Source organism: Puma concolor, chromosome B3 (genome assembly GCF_028749965.1).
Source record: "Puma concolor isolate L17-30 chromosome B3, mPumCon1.1.hap2, whole genome shotgun sequence".
In the NCBI taxonomy this organism is placed as follows: domain Eukaryota; kingdom Metazoa; phylum Chordata; class Mammalia; order Carnivora; family Felidae; genus Puma; species Puma concolor.
In genome coordinates this window covers 111,156,359-111,172,288 of record NC_141672.1, presented here as the reverse complement: position 1 = coordinate 111,172,288, position 15,930 = coordinate 111,156,359, and the positions used below count along the sequence as shown (strand labels likewise).

The 15,930-nt window shown below is 39.3% G+C and overlaps 2 protein-coding genes across 6 annotated transcripts in view; one reads left to right on the top strand and one right to left on the bottom strand.

Annotated features, from left to right (window-relative positions):
- The window catches only part of AAGAB (alpha and gamma adaptin binding protein), a 152,351-nt gene that overhangs the window by 20,697 nt on the left and 115,724 nt on the right, over nucleotides 1-15,930 (top strand). The window contains exon 2 of one of the 2 annotated variants that reach the window (XM_086711026.1): nucleotides 7,243-7,369. The gene's annotated coding sequence lies outside the window, so the exon portion shown is untranslated. Of the gene's footprint in view, nucleotides 1-7,242; nucleotides 7,370-15,449; nucleotides 15,692-15,930 lie in introns of those variants that run through there. The other variant, XM_086711025.1, reaches the window with a different exon arrangement.
- Nucleotides 1-15,930, bottom strand: part of IQCH (IQ motif containing H) — a 218,586-nt gene that overhangs the window by 143,297 nt on the left and 59,359 nt on the right. For all 4 annotated transcript variants that reach the window (XM_025918866.2, XM_086711018.1, XM_025918865.2 and 1 more), the window contains 2 exons: nucleotides 8,935-9,055; nucleotides 1,784-1,912 (listed from right to left, as the gene is read on the bottom strand). In XM_025918866.2, the coding sequence (XP_025774651.2) occupies nucleotides 1,784-1,912; nucleotides 8,935-9,055 (250 nt within the window). The remainder of the gene's footprint in view (nucleotides 1-1,783; nucleotides 1,913-8,934; nucleotides 9,056-15,930) is intronic.

The following is a 15,930-nucleotide window of genomic DNA, read 5'->3' as shown; positions in this document are numbered from 1 at the left end:
TTCACTTCTCTTCAAATCCTCTGATACTTCCTCAAATCCACCATCATTTCTCACCTCGTTTACCAAAATAGCCTTTAACTAGTCTTCTTGCTCCCCTATGATTCATCATCTGTAAAGCAGTCAGAATGGTCTTATTAAAGTATAAATCAGATCACTTCATCCTCTTGTTTAAACCTTTCATTGGGTTCTCATTGGAGTTATGATTAAATCCAACTCTTCATCATGGTTTGAAAGGCAGCTGTGCTGGTTCTGCTATAGTCAAAGATGTTTACAAAGAAAGATCTTAAAATACATTACATGGTTTAAACAAATAAAGAGTTTGAAAGGAAGACACAAAAGTTGAAAGGAAGACAGTCTCAGGTTGGCAGGGCAGCTCTGCCAAACTCAGAGGTGCCACACAGAGTTCTATCTCTGACTCTTATGTGCTTGCCCATCACATCCGCCTCCCACCTAGCCAGAGAAGGGAAAGGAAAGGCAGAAGCCCAGAAGTTTCCCTTCCCAGAAGGGACTCAGCAATTCTACTTTTTGATATGTATCCAACAGAAATGCATATATATGTACATTAAAAGACATGTACGAGAATGTTATAGTAGTAGTATTCCTAATGGCCAGAAATTTCCCTTCCCACTTCTGCTTCCATCTTCTTTGTCCAGAACCTGGTCACATGGCACACCTAGCCGAAAGGGAGCCTGGGAAATGTAGTCTTTAGCTAACCTGACATGTGCCCACCATGACTCCATTATTGTGGAAGTAGAGAAGAATGAATATTGAGGACAACTCGTAGTCTCTGTTTCAGCCTGCAGCATGTCATCCCTCTCTACTTCTCCAGTCTCACCTCCTCCCTCTCTCTCTCTCTCTGGCTTTTGGCTCTCTAGCCACACTAGCCTTGCTCATTCCCTCCTTAGTCCTTAGGCCCTTGTATCTGTGCTGGCCTATATCTGAAATACTTTCCCCTAGATCTTTACATTAGTGGCTTCTTCTGATCATTTGTACCTCAACTCAAGCCTTGTACATCTTCTGAGAGGCATTTCCTGACCCTCCCCTCACAAGCAAAATAACCACCTCCTTTCCACTCTCATTCATGTTGTTTTATTTCTTACTTATCACTAGCTTAAATTCTCATATACTCACCTGCTTATTATCTGTATCTCTCATTGGAATGTAAGCACCATGGGGACAGAAAGGTTGTCTGACTTATTCTCTGTTGGGTCGCCAGCACTTAAATGCTACTTTTGATAAAGCAAGCACTCGACAAACATTTGTTGAACAGATGAATTAGTTTAGCCCAAACCTCTTCATTTCCAAACTGGGAAAGCTGGGGCCTGGAGAAAGTAATTATCTTGTCTGAGGTTCTGCAACTAGTTAGTAGACTCCCAGATGGGCACTTTTCTCGAACACCCTATTTCATCCAGGCTCTTCTTTGAAGTCTGTTTTCTCACCCTGCCTCTATCATTCCTCTGCACACCTGTAGCACTAGACTTTAACATCCACTGGGTTTTTATGCTATGCTTCTTTGTATTTTTTTATCTTTGTTCTGTCTTGTTTTCCCAACCAAGCTGCAGGCCTCTGGAAAAAACCAACCTTCTAACACACAGACAATAGGCCCTGCGTAGGTATGTGACAAAGAGACTGAAGTTACTTTATTCAGCCAAGTGAGACTCACAACTGTTACAACTTTCATGTCTTATTATTGAAGATAAAAGTTGGATATTGGAAGACTAGATTTTGGCGGGGGGTAATTCCTGTGTATCCGCAACTAAGCATATAGGCAAGATTGTCTTACCAGCAGGTGGAATCTTATGTGCTTCATCAAAATTACGCAGAAGAGCTGCTCTAGGTGCAATGGGTGGATTCTGAAAGGTAATCCTTGCTGTTGGTGGAATCAGTCCTCGTTCTATCATACTTAAAATTCCTGGAAAGGAAGGTTAGAAGAATATGGTTTTAATGCCAAGTGTTTCCACAACGTCTGAGCTCCATCAATTTCACAAGTGTAACTTACTCTATTCATCTTCTTATTTGTGAGAGTACATCTAGTGCCTTCATCCTCTGCATGGAAAAACAGCTACGGTACACATTCATTTAAGCCATTAATTCTAACCCAAGGAAAAAAATGGCATTTCCAATAATGCCAATGTGAAATAAACTTGTATTATGATAATTTCATTTTAAGGTAGAAATATCATTTCAGGGCACACTAAAACTTCTTTATATGTAACATTTTTCAATTATTGATAATCTTGTTACTCTTTTTTTAAAATTCAGAAAAAACAAGTACACGGTCATCATAACCATAGAGATGTTTTTTACTGAAAGAAAAAAATCTATGTGCTTAAAACTATTTCGCTGTTGTGACAATGAGTCAGATTTTATAAAAGAAAAGTTATTTTCAGACATTACTCATGTCACCAGAAGATGTGATCACCCAAATAGATCAATTTAGTGTAACTGAGCAGCATGGTTAGTATTAATGCAACTAATTTACAATACTTAGAACTCCTACTATGTCGGCATGGCTGGTCCCAGGGCTTTTTAAGGACAGGAGACTGTTAACTAAATAAACAAATGAATGAATCAATGAATAATTGAGCAAAGCCTTCTAGCAGGGACAATACTTTCATTAAGATGGATCTGTTGTATTGAAGCCAGAAACCCAGAAACCCAGGGAGTATGTGAAATAAACTTGTGACAGGGCTTCAGCTTCTTGTTGCTTTCGTGTAACAGGAAGGAAAGTAAAGGAACCGTAGGTCTCAAGGAAATCCTCGTCCGCAAGCTGTGTACCAAGCTGGACTAAGTTGGGAAGTTGGCACAGACCCTAAGAAGAACAAGTATTGTTTCCATTTGCCTTAGTCCCTCAATGACCATGCTATGCTGTTATTAAGTCTAGTGTTACAGGAATCAGAGGAATGATCGCCGAGGGGTTGTGGAGCAGAAGACTTCCCTCATAAACCAATGAATCCAAAGAGAACTCTTTAGTTTGCTTACTACAGAGTCATTTTGGGGGAGAGTTGTGTATTAAAAATGAATATTCCTGGGCCCTCTCCTGGGTCTGCCCAAACCAGGGCCTGGGAATCTGTATTATTGAAGACTCTAGGACATACTTAATGTGTCCTGAAGTTTGAGATCCAGTAGAATTGGGGCCCAGTAATCCACATTTTCAGTAAGCATGCCAGGTCAATCTTTTGTACTTTAAAAATTTAAGAAGTGCTAATCCAGAGTACAACTCTTTAAGCCCTTTTTGAAATTAGGACTTCAGGTTTTAATTTTTATAGCACTGGATTTAACCACTTTAAAATGTTAAGACTAATTCTGTGTCCTCAACGAATATTTTCCACCTTTAAATATCAAATCCCGTTTCCAAGAACTATGCCTGACTTGTAGATGTGAAAAACAGAGCTCCTTCTAATTCAATATATTTTCATTACCAAACTCAGAGGGAAACCCAGCGAATGTGATTATAACCTTTGCTTTAGTACTGGTTGGAGCGATTCATTTAATCTTAGATAAACACATGTGTGTACATTTAGCATTGGAAGGAAGAAGTTAAGACTTTGGAATAAGCAAAAGAGACTGGGTATTTTTTTATCCTAATGCTGGAACCTCTGGAGATTATCTGGCCCTATAATCACATTTGTTTTCAATTGTCTATTTTCTAGAGATTAAGGGTAATTTATGGAAAACTGAAAGCAATGCATATATTTCTTGTTTATACACATGCAAATAACCCCACCCCAAAAGTCAGTTGTGTGTCTATTTGCAAATTTATTTCAGTATGCTTGATTTGTAAAGATATCTGTTGTTTGGATTCTCCTTTGAACCAGTTGTAACATCTTACTGATGTTCTCATTTAAGTGATGAGGTGAATAAAACCTTGGATGCTTTCATTTTATAGTTGTATAAGAGTCATGGTTTTACTTTAAAATATATATCCTTTGGGGTGCCTGGGTGGCTCAGTCAGTTAAGCATCTGACTTTGGCTCAGGTCATGATCTCATGGCTTGTGGGTTAGAGCCCCACATCGGGCTCTGTGCTGACAGCTCAGAGCCTGGAGCCTGCTTTGGATTCTGTGTCTCCCTCTCTCTCTCTGCCTCTCCCCTGCTCATACTCTGTCTCTGTCTCTCTCAAAAAATAAATAAACATTAAAAAAAATATATATATATATATATATATATATATATATCCCTAATAATTTTGGAGACTTCAGCAAGATGAGCAAAAGATTCACCTGAAATTGCCAGACATGGTGCACCTCACAGGAACCAACGCCAGGCATGTATTTTCTTAGCACCTGTGGGTGAATTCAAAGTGGCAATAGAACCTTACTGAGTGCTTTTCTAATTTTAGTATTACTCCCTACAAAAATTTTTTGTTTTGTTTATCTCTTAGGTTCATTTATGGCTAAGTAATTCCTTATTGGTAGCTCTAGAGACTGAGAATTTGGTGATCTCCATAAATGGATTAATGTCTTATGGAGATCTAATTCCCCACTGAGTGAGAGACAATAGAGAATACAGTTTGTTAGTCTTCTGTTTGTCCACTTGTGTGTTTTGAGCTCAGACCAACTAGGAATGTCATGCCTACAGAGAAGGAGAATAACTGTTTGGTATCTGGACCAGCAAGTGTGTTTCTGTGTTTATTTTTCATCTGTAGCTGAAATTATAGCATTGAAGCTATAAGTCCTGTCTGTATCTGTATGTCTGTGTTTACGTAATTCAGGAAAGTCTTTATCTCTCATTGTGAATGTAGACATTTTTCCTGTCTCCAGATGGTATTAATAAATTAGACTGTAATGTCTCAAATTAAAGGAGCTCTGTTCAGATCGACTTACAGAGAGAAGTAAGTGCATATGTAAACTGAATATTCTTAAAATTTCTAGAAAATAGGGAAATCAAACCTCTAATACTTTAAATGTGCTCCCCCTCATCTCTCAAATTCAGAAACTCTCATTGAGTCTCCTTACTTTTCATGGCAAGATAGTTATTTGCATAATTTCAGTAAAAATCTGTTCTCCTTTTACTAAGATATCATTGGAAAAATCACTTATGCAACCAAGACTTTGCCTGAAATTTCATATTTAAGAATGATACTTATTAATCATGAATGACAAGTAACTTTTAAAGAACTGAAGTTGACCGTATGGAGCCAGTGCTTCCAAAGCCTTCCAAAAAGACTGGCCTGGTACATGGCTTATAGGTTTTCCATCCTTACAGGTGGTAGAAGGTCATGTCCTGGCAGGCCCAAGAACTTTAGGATATTGGAGCACCTCTAGAAGAGAGGAATTTACCCACATTTACAAATCCTGTAGCTGAAATGTGGCAGGCAGAGTTTCTTGGGCTTGATTTCCTAGCCTTAAGATAGCACATAATAGAGTATTTAAAAAGATTAATCTGAGATTCCTTATGAAAACTTTCAGCAGAGCAAACCTAAGATGGCCTAGATGGAGAATTAATATTCTTGTTGCACATGTATAAATAATCAGGACAAACCTAATGAGACCAGACTTATTTTTTGAATGTTTTGTTGAGATCATTAAAAAAAAATTTTTTTTAACATTTATTATTGAGAGACAGAGAGAGCCAGAGCATGAGCAGGGGAGGGGCAGAGAGAGGAGGAGACACAGAATCCGAAGTAGGCTCCAGGCTCTGAGCTGTCTGCACAGAGCCCGATGTGGGGCTCAAACTCACAAACTGCGAGATCATGACTTGAGCTGAAGTTGGACGCTTAACTGACTGAGCCACCCAGGCTCCCCTTGTTGAGATCATTTTGATCAAGATGCTAGAAGACTGGGGCGCCTGGGTGGCCTAGTTGGTTAAGCATCAGACTCTTGACTTCAGTTCAGGTCGTGGTCTTATGGTTTGTGAGATTGAGCCCTGCTTCAGTCTCTACCCTGAAAGCGTGGAGCCTGCTTGGGATTCTCTCTCTCCCTTTCTCTTTGCCCTCTGCCACTCTTGTTCTCTCTCTCTCTCTCTCAAAATAAACTTTAAAAAAAAATGGTGGAAGACTATAGGAATATTTTTGTTTAAGTTTTGGAATAAGCAAAAGAGATTACTGGATATCTTTCGAATGGAATGCTGTAGCCTCTAGGGGTTATCTGGACCTAATCTTTGACTGAGCTATTTCATAACTCAGTAGAAATTAAGGTTAATTTGTAAAAACAAAACAAAACAAAGCTAGTACTAATGCAAATGCAAATAATTCTTATCTATAAACTTGAAAATAAATTGTCTCTGGTAAAGAGATGCTCTTCCTTCCCATAGAAAAGTCAATTTTGCATCTATTTGCAAATTTATTTTAATATTTCTGATCTACAAATGTGTGTTCTTTGGATTCTCTTTAAATCAGTGTGATATCCTACAGATCTCTCTTTTAATCAAAGAGTTAAATAAATAAAATCTTTGACATGTGTTCATTTTAAATTTGTATGAGATCCATGATTTTACCTATTTTGGGAAATTGTCCCTTAACACCATTGCCTCATTAAACTTTCATAACACTCTTACTTTCTTATTGAATGGATTAGAGATTAGAAGTTCATTCATTGAACCAATATTTGTTAAATGCCTATTAGGTGTTGGGGCTGCGGATGCAGTGGTGAGCCAGAGAGAACTTATGGAGCTTCTAGGAAGGATAAAGACATTAAATAAATTCACAAATAAATACATAATTACAAATCGTGGTCATCTATGAAGGAAAAGGCAGATGCTTAAGGAAGTGACTTTTCGAGGCAGAGATACAGGCACTTGAGAAGGCCCGTGTGAAAATGTGCTTGGCCTGATGAGGACCAGAAGGAAGGCCCATGTGATGGGAGCATAGAGAAAGTCCAGGTCAGGCCTGCCCTATTTGTAGAGTTTGGAGTCGATTCTCAGACCAGAGAGCAACTTGCTTGAGGTCACACACAGCCTGAAAGTTTGGTTTGTGTACTGTGAGTCTTATAGTCTTCTTTTTTAAAATTTTTTAATGTTTATTTATTTTTGAGAGAGAGAAAGAGACAGAGCAAGTGGGGGAGGGGCAGGGAGAGGGAGACACAGAATCCAAAGCAGGCTCCAGGCTCTGAGCTGTCAGCACAGAGCCCGACGCGGGGCTCGAACTCATAAACCAAGAGATCAAGTTGGACTCTTGATCTCTTGAGCTGAAATTGGACTCTTAACCAACTGAGCCACCCAGGCGCCCCAAGACTTAATTCTTAACCATAAAAAAAAAAACACACACACACAAACAAACTACTTTATTTCTTTTTTGGATATAGCAAGAGAGTTCAAGAAGAAGTTGGAAGTCCATCCTGCATTTTCCGAGACAACTCTCTCTTCTGGATGTTGTTAATCTTTCACCTCATGCTGGACATGTGCGGATCTGAGGTGAAGCTTAAATGGCAGGTAAGGACATTGGGAATATGTACAAAACTAGACACTGTGTCTACATTTTCATGGCTTGTGCTTTCCTGACACTTATGTTACCTTGCACAGTACCATACATATGGTAAGCACTCAATAAATATATGTTGATTAATTGGTTGATTAATTACAAATATTATGGAAAGCCAGATGTTCTCTGGTAGATAACTGAGGGATGAAAATGTGTTTTTTTTCCGGACCAAGTTGCCATGGTTCTAGATTCACTTTTCTCTTGCAGCAATTTTTCATTATGTCTATTGCTAAAGTGGACATTGATTCATTGGTTTATTGATTTATCGATTCACTCATTCACTATTTCAGTCATCCTAATTTGATCAAGGAAGAACACAATATGGTACTAAAGCAAGAACTCTGCTGGAGTTATTCTGTATTCATAGGTAGTAAATATGTAAACTAAGTAAAATCATGTATCATAAAGATTGCTGAACAATAATGGTTTATAACTAGAAAAGTAACAGTTACGGTTGTGAGCTTCACACATTAATGGACTTATAATGATGCTGGGTTCTCTTGAGTTCTGCTGTTCCTCCACCAACAGGTCAGTAGACGAGCAGACAAGACAGAGAACTTCAAAACTCCAAGGACCAAGAGAACTCTCGGGAACCAACTTTAGTCCAAAATATTCCAGACAACAGATAGAAAGCGATACAGGAATAATTAAAGACCATATCACTTGGTTTTATTTGAGATACAAAAGGGGATCCACTTAGGCATTTTTAATACTTCAGCTAATAAAATTAAGTAGCAGAGAGAAGTAGAGAGGATGATATTTACAACACTCAGTCCTTATTCATTCACTTACTCTTTCATTTACTTATTTGTTCAACCAACAGGTAGGGTCTCGAAAATGCTAGAAATGGTTCTAGACACTAGGGATACTGAGATGAAGATGATGTGACCTTTTGTTTAAAAACTAGAAATCTGTTCCATGTAGGGCTCTGTGCTGGGTGTGGAGCCTGATTAAGATTCTCTCTCTCCCTCTCCCTCTGCCCCTCTCCAACTCCATGTGCGTGCGTGTGCTATCCCTCAAAAAAAAAAAAAAAAATTCTAAAAACCAGAAATCCACTGGATTCACGAACACTAGAATTTAGACTAAGACATGCATGGCTGAAATGCCAATTACATTAATTCTGGCTTCATATTTTTGCATAATAGTATATTGAAATAAAAATTTTTAAATGCTACCAGAATAGCATCAGAAACTATCTGCTCAGAAGACTGAAAAATTCTAATAATACCATATAAACACAATAATAATTTTAACACACAGTAACACCAACATCTGAATCAATATGAAATTCATAGAATGATGGGTTTTTGAGGTGAAAGAGACTCTAGTTATTGTTTAGCCCAACCTTCTGATTTATGGAGGAGGAAACTCAGGCCAGAGTAAGGACCTGACTTGTCTAAGGACACCTAGAAGAAATAATGGCTGAGCCCAAATTCAAACTCAGGTCCCCCCATCCCACCTCAATGCTCTTTCCCGTACATTCCTAAGCACATAAAATGGTCATTGAATCACTAACCTTTCCTGGCTTCCGTTTGTAAGACTGGTATGGGGGTGAAATAGGGATTTCTGTGATGAGAAGCTGGGAGAACGGTGAGGTTGGATATGGTAGACCCTTTTATTAACTTCTGAACCTTCACCTAGATGATCAAAAAATTTGTTTTCAGCAGGCATTTTTGCTTTCAAAATGAACACAGTTTTCTTCTTGTAAACAATAAATAAGATTATGAATAGTTTCATTAAGTTTTAATAAAGTAGCAATAGCAGCTCCAATTTTATTGCCCATGAGTACCCTGTGCTACTGTCTACTGTCAGGAGTTTGTGTAATTTAAAATAGTTAATTAAATCCAATTAACATGTTGTGATTTCCACTATGCAAAGTCACTAGAGTAGTTAATAAAGGAACTATTAAGATTTTGTTCAGTTTTAATGACTACGATATAAAAGTACTAAATCTTGACAGAAGAGGTTTTGAATACAGCAAAGTTTTGTACAGGCAAAATCCTCAGGAAATACATATTAGAGTTTTGAGAGTAAAAAAACAAAACAAAAAAAAAACAACAAAAAAAATGAGCAAACTGGGAGAATTTAAAGATAAATGTATCAGTCAACATTAACAGGTTAAAAATGAACTTTGAGTGGATTCTTGAACATTTCAGAGAGAATTAAAGACGATGTCTAGATCAGTTACAGTAGATGATTACCTTTTCTAAAGTCATTAAATGCTTTTATTATAGTCATGAAATATGAATTCTTTCTGTTAAATGGTTTCTAGCTTTTAAAGACTATATGTATTCATATAAATCACATTTAATGGTATAGCTCAAGTATACTATTTTTACCTTTATTGTAAGACATTATGAATTACCTGGGTGCTCTCAGCAGGGAAGATGCAACTGTTTGGTATTTATAGACTGATTTAAATTTTCCAAACATTAATTAATTTGCATAGCTTCTGGAGGAACTAGGTAACAATTTGCTATTTGACTCATAAAGAACCAAGACAGAAAGGTTAGTAGATTTGTTTAAGGTTACACAGTATACTAGAAATACACAGATTATTCAAGTTTAAGATTCATCTGATTTTACATTAGTGAAATTTGCCATTGGACTCAGTTGTACCATACCTTGTTTTGCTCATCAAGGTCAAGGAAAACAAAAGGGAAATTTCATGAAGATTGGAGGTTGGGGGGAGAAAATCACTTTCCAAAATAAATATCTATTGGCTGAAAAATGTCTGTGTGAACAAAGGTGTTAGGCTCCCACTGCCAGGATGCGGAGCTTAAGGGAAACTGTGAGCAGCTACCAGACTGTGAACACCAAACGTTTGGTAAGCAGAGTTTAAAATGACTATGATTAGGGTTTAAAATTTTTTTTAGTGTTTATTTATTTGTTTGTTTGTTTGTTTAGAGAGGGAAAGTGGGGAAGGGGCAGAGAGAGAAGAAGAGAGGGCATTGCAAGTAGGCTTGAAAGCCTGATGTGGGGCTTGAACTCCCAAACTGTAATATCATGACCTGAGCCAAAATCAAGAGTCTGAGGCTTAACTGACTGAGCCACCCAGGCACCCCTATAAGTAGGGTTGTTTGGTTTTTTTTTTTTTTAACAGGAAAAGAATAGGCTGTCAGGGCAATCTTCCTTCCAGGTGAGTTGGAGGAGGAAAGGAGAGTGCCATGGGCGTTGCCTCAATGACAGTGAGGGCTCATGTGCACGTGGTATTCTTCTGGAGCTTCCATCTTGCCCATCCACCTTGTTCTCGTTCGCATCCTCAGCTCTCCTTGACCCACCACACCTCCAGACATGAGTAGCCTCCAGGATTTCCTAATCAGGGAGGCTGAGCTAATCACCCAAAGTACGGTACCCCAGACAAGGCCTGTGTATAGCTGATTTTCAGTAGCAGAGATGGAAGGGTCTCCACTTGTCTGATTGATATCAGGGTCATGGAGGCAAAGGTAAATTGGAGGAAGAAAGAAAGATTCCACTTAAATAAAATTGTCAAGCATTGTGAAGATGTAAAATACAGGTTTGGCAGTTTCAGAGCATAGAGCATCACTTATCTGGATTTTCTGAAAGCCTTTGACAAAGTACACCTGACAACCTGCTCTTGAAAGCCAAAGTCACAGGATCCGACATAAAAACACAAAGGGTGGAAGGCAGATGATATTCAGATTCTGCCAGGCAGTCAGCACATTCATAATGCTTTCTTTAATGGTTTCAATTGCATAGATCTCAACGATGTAAAAGCCAGACCCAAGGGTTGTGTGTGTGTGTGTGTGTGTGTGTGTGTGTGTAGGGGCATGGAGAAGAAGGTTACACTGGAGGTTGACATCCTTTCAAGATTACAGAAATAAATCCCAGGAACAGTGTCGCTGGGTGCGGAACATAAGCCCACTCTACGGCCACATTCCCATGGTAAGGATAACCACTTTGCATTAGCTTGCTTGGAGGCAGAAGGCATGTAATGACCTTCAGCATTTACTGAGCACTTACTACCTAACACTAATTTTAATACGATCAGCATTAAGTTTCACCAGGAATGGAAAAGCTAAGGGCATTGGGAGTGCAGAAGAGGGAGTAATTAACTCTGCCTGCTGGCATTGCAGAAGGTTTTGGAATACCAACCCGAGCTGTATATTAGAATCACTCAGGGAGCTTTTCAGAAATACTGCTTCCTAGGGGCTCCTGGATGGCTCAGCTGGTTAAGTGTCTGACTCTTGGTTTCGGTTCAGGTCATGATCTCTCATTTGTGGATTCGAGCCCCATATCAGGCTTTCTGCTGTCAGTGCGGAGCCTGCTTCAGATCCTCTATCCCCTTCGCTTTCTGCCCCTCCCTCCTCTCCCTCTCTCTCTCAAAAATAAATAAACATTAAAAATTTTTTTAATTAAAAGAAAGAAAGAAATCCTGCTGCCTGGGCCCCAACTCTGGGCAAATAAATCCAAGTAGCTGGACTGGAGCCTCGGCCTTGGTATTTTTTATCAAGCCCCCCAGGTGATTCTGATGTGCAGTCAAGGCTGTGATATTTAAATTGTGTCTTTTTAAAAAAAATTTTTTTTTCAACGTTTATTTATTTTTGGGACAGAGAGAGACAGAGCATGAACGGGGGAGGGGCAGAGAGAGAGGGAGACACAGAATCAGAAACAGGCTCCAGGCTCTGAGCCATCAGCCCAGAGCCCGACGCGGGGCTCGAACTCACGGACCGCGAGATCGTGACCTGGCTGAAGTCGGACGCTTAACCGACTGCGCCACCCAGGCGCCCCTAAATTGTGTCTTAAGAGAAGCATTGAATTATATCACGTGGAGAAGAGGCTGCAATTATAGGGGGAAAGAATGGTGGTGACAAAGTAGAATCGCATACAGACATATGAAGATTTCACGGAAGGCGAGGAGCTCAGTGTGGCTGGAGTATGGTGTGTGTGCCAGAAGGGTAGGGTGGGGGACGAGCATGCAATGGTGGGTTGAGATTAATGCAAATTAAAGAAACCAGCTTCGTGAATGTGCTGATTGCCTAACAGAAGTCAAATTTCCTCTGCTTCTGGCTTCTCCTTTATATCATGCTTTACATTTTAGGCTGGAAATGGTATGGACTATCCTATATATAGAACAATGTTCCCTATATCTGGTACTTCATTGCTATTTCCCAAACTCTGTCGTTTTATGCCTAAACCTGCTATAATAGCTTTTTCAAAATTTAAAAGATATGGAAAAGATTAAAAAAAGAAAATAGCAATCATATTCCTGCCAGCCAGAATTAATCATTGTTAATATCTTGGTATATTTGCTTCTAGTGTTTTCAAATAGAAAAACCATTCTATTTTATTATTCTGGTAAAAATGATATATGCTCATTATAAAGATTCCAATTAATGTAGAAAAACACAAAGATGAAAGTTTAAGAAACCATGCCAAATATCGTTAGGTGATCCATTATCCCTGACATCTTTAGAATGATTAATATATCATCTTATAAAAATAGGATTTATATTACATTATTAAACTTAATTTTTGACATGAATTTAATAGGAGGGGGAAGGCTGAATTAAACCCAACAAATTATTAAACCTCAAATCAATATTTCTTTACCACAAGATTCCTGTGAGTTGAAAAAGATTCCTCTGCACAGAGGTAGCATAGACAATATGTAAACAAATGGGTTGGGCTGTGTTCTTATGAAACTTTATGTACAAAAATAGGTGGTCAGCTCTCAGGCAGTAACTTGTAGATACCCACCCTGTAGTTAAATAAAGGTGATTATGAAAAACCTTTAGATTTTTAAAAATCATGTTTTTAAAAAATGTTTATTTATTTTGAGAGGGAGAAAAAGAGACGGAGGGGCAGAGAGAGAGGGAGAGAGACAATCCCAAGCAGTCTCTGTGCTGTCAGTGCAGAGCCTGACTCGGGGCTTGATCTCATGAACCATGAGATCACGACCTGAGCCGAAATCAAGAGTCGGATACCTAACCGACTGAGCCACCCCAGCGCCCCTGAAGTCGTGTTTGAAATTTGAATAACATATCCCATCTTCAAAAGATGAGAGCATTAGAACTATCTTGCTACTGGCATCCCCTCTCCCTCACCTTCCAATGTTTTATTATTATTTTTACATTGCCCAGATTTATAATACCCACATTCTGTTTTGAAACCACAATTGCTGGGATGGTTTAGCATCCACTCTACACATAAATGGATCCAGCGCCACCAACAGTCCTTTTGTTATGGCTTCTCTATGCTTGAGTTACTTACTTTGATTGGTTGTTTAATCGCCTGCCTTTGGTTATCAAGCAGTTCTTTCTAACAAGTGTTCATGGGTCGTTATACTTGAATTACATCTGGGGTCATTCTTTTTTTTTTTTTTTTTTTTTTTTTCTCAAAACTTTGCAGACACTGACACATTGTCTTCTACCATGAATATTGTGAAATCTGATGCCGGCTTGATTCATCCTTCACCCCTTGTCAGTGATTTTTCTTTCTGCCTGCGTGTCTGAAACATTCTGTGTTTTTGAAGTTCAGGCGCTTAACTAGAAAACCTTTATTCCGTAACACTCGAAATCAAATTTTCCTGGGATTGAGTGCTTTCTTTCCACCTGTAGATTTTGTTCTTTCTTCATCTCTGGAAAATTTCCTTCCATCATATCATTGGCTATGTCTTCTCTTTTGCTGGGTTCTCTCTCAGAGATACCAAGTGTCATTAAGCGTTGGCTCATCTTTACCTTTCATGTTGTGGTTCCTAATGATTCATTTCTCTCCTGGTTCATTTAAAAAAAATTTTTTTCAACGTTTATTTATTTTTGGGACAGAGAGAGACAGAGCATGAACGGGGGAGGGGCAGAGAGAGAGGGAGACACAGAATCGGAAACAGGCTCCAGGCTCTGAGCCATCAGCCCAGAGCCTGACGCGGGGCTCGAACTCCCGGACCGCGAGATCGTGACCTGGCTGAAGTCGGACGCTTAACCGACTGCGCCACCCAGGCACCCCTCTCCTGGTTCATTTTAGAATAGAACACCCTGATTTTAGCTGAGCATATGGCTATCCAGTCGCAGACTACATTTTCCAGTGTGGCTAAGTGTGGACATGTGACCAAAATCAGACCAGTAAGACGTAGGCAGCGGTGGTAAGTGTAACCTCTGGGCCATCTCCTTAGAATGCCTACCCTGGACTATCTTTATCATTCCTATGGGCTGAAAGTGTAGAGAGGAGCCAGCTTCAACCACTGGAACGAGAGTGTCTGTAACCACAGGAACGAGATGATACAGCCTCCAGAGAGAAGGAAACAGAGTCATACTGTGAGCCTTAGACTTTTCATGTGTGGACTGTTTTGTGAACAAGAAATAAATTGATCTATTTATGGCATTATATTTTCGGATTTCTTTGTTACAGCAGCTTAGCCTGTAACGAACTACCATGCGTATCTATTAGCTTCTAATTAATGTCCTTTGTCTTTTTCCGTTGCGTTTGCTGTGCTTACAGTCTTTTCTCCGCGCCCATATTTCAGTGTTCAGCAGTGTGTGTTCTGTTCTTCCTATTTATAGTTTATTTATTAGTTCCATAAAGTATTTTGGTATTCAATTTGTTTCCTTATGTCTGCAACCTCCCTTTTTATCTCATTCTGCTATTTTATCATCTCATGGTTGAGTTCTAGTTTTACTTAATTTATGTTCCTAGCAAGCTGTGCTATCATATGAAGAAATTGTGAGAAAATTCCTTCTGTTCCTTGAGTTATATTTTTTTCTAGGTTAGGCTTTGTCTTTTGCAGCCCATAGTTCTCCCTCCCCCCTTCCTCTTCCTCTCTTTTTGTTAGCTGTGGGTGAAATACTGGCATTTATGTAATAAATCAGCATAGTGGCTGTATCGTTTCTTTCCCCCTTGTATATTCTTGGGCAGCTCTGCCCAGACAATCTGCTTGCTCTGATGTAGCATCTCCTCCCCCGTAGTCTGCTACCAGTGTTTTCTTTCCCACGTGAGAAGCAGGTACTCTGGGTCTCCTGTACCTTTCTGTTAGCTGAGGGCCTGGGTCAGGGAAGCCTCCATTTTAGGATATATACAGTCTCTGTTAAAATATGTAGGCTCTCTCCCCTCTCCTGAGGTTTTGATGAACATCCTGTATCAGGGTTTGCTCTACTTAGTTGAGGATGAATCCCTCCCTCCCTCCCTCTAGCCCCAGGGGTTTTGGATCATTTCAGTAGAAGCCTGAAGACTTCACTTCTCTCTGGAAGAATCAGACATTGTTTGCTCTCCAATTTCACCTCTTTCTTCCACGTCCCCTTGTCAAAAGAGAAAAAAAGGTAAGGATGCTTGCTTGCTTGTCTTCTCTCCAGATTTTGTACTGTTTCTGAGAATCTCAATATTTTGATAATTTACCAGTGGTATTTCGTTTCTGAGGGGCAGGAAGGGGGTAGAATTGGAGCTGTGTTGTACCTCTCTACTCTGCTCCAGAATCTTCTGCTGGGTGAATTTAAACCTACACAGCCACATTATACAACCCTGCATGACCATATTCTGCAGTCCTGCCTCAGCCCTCCTC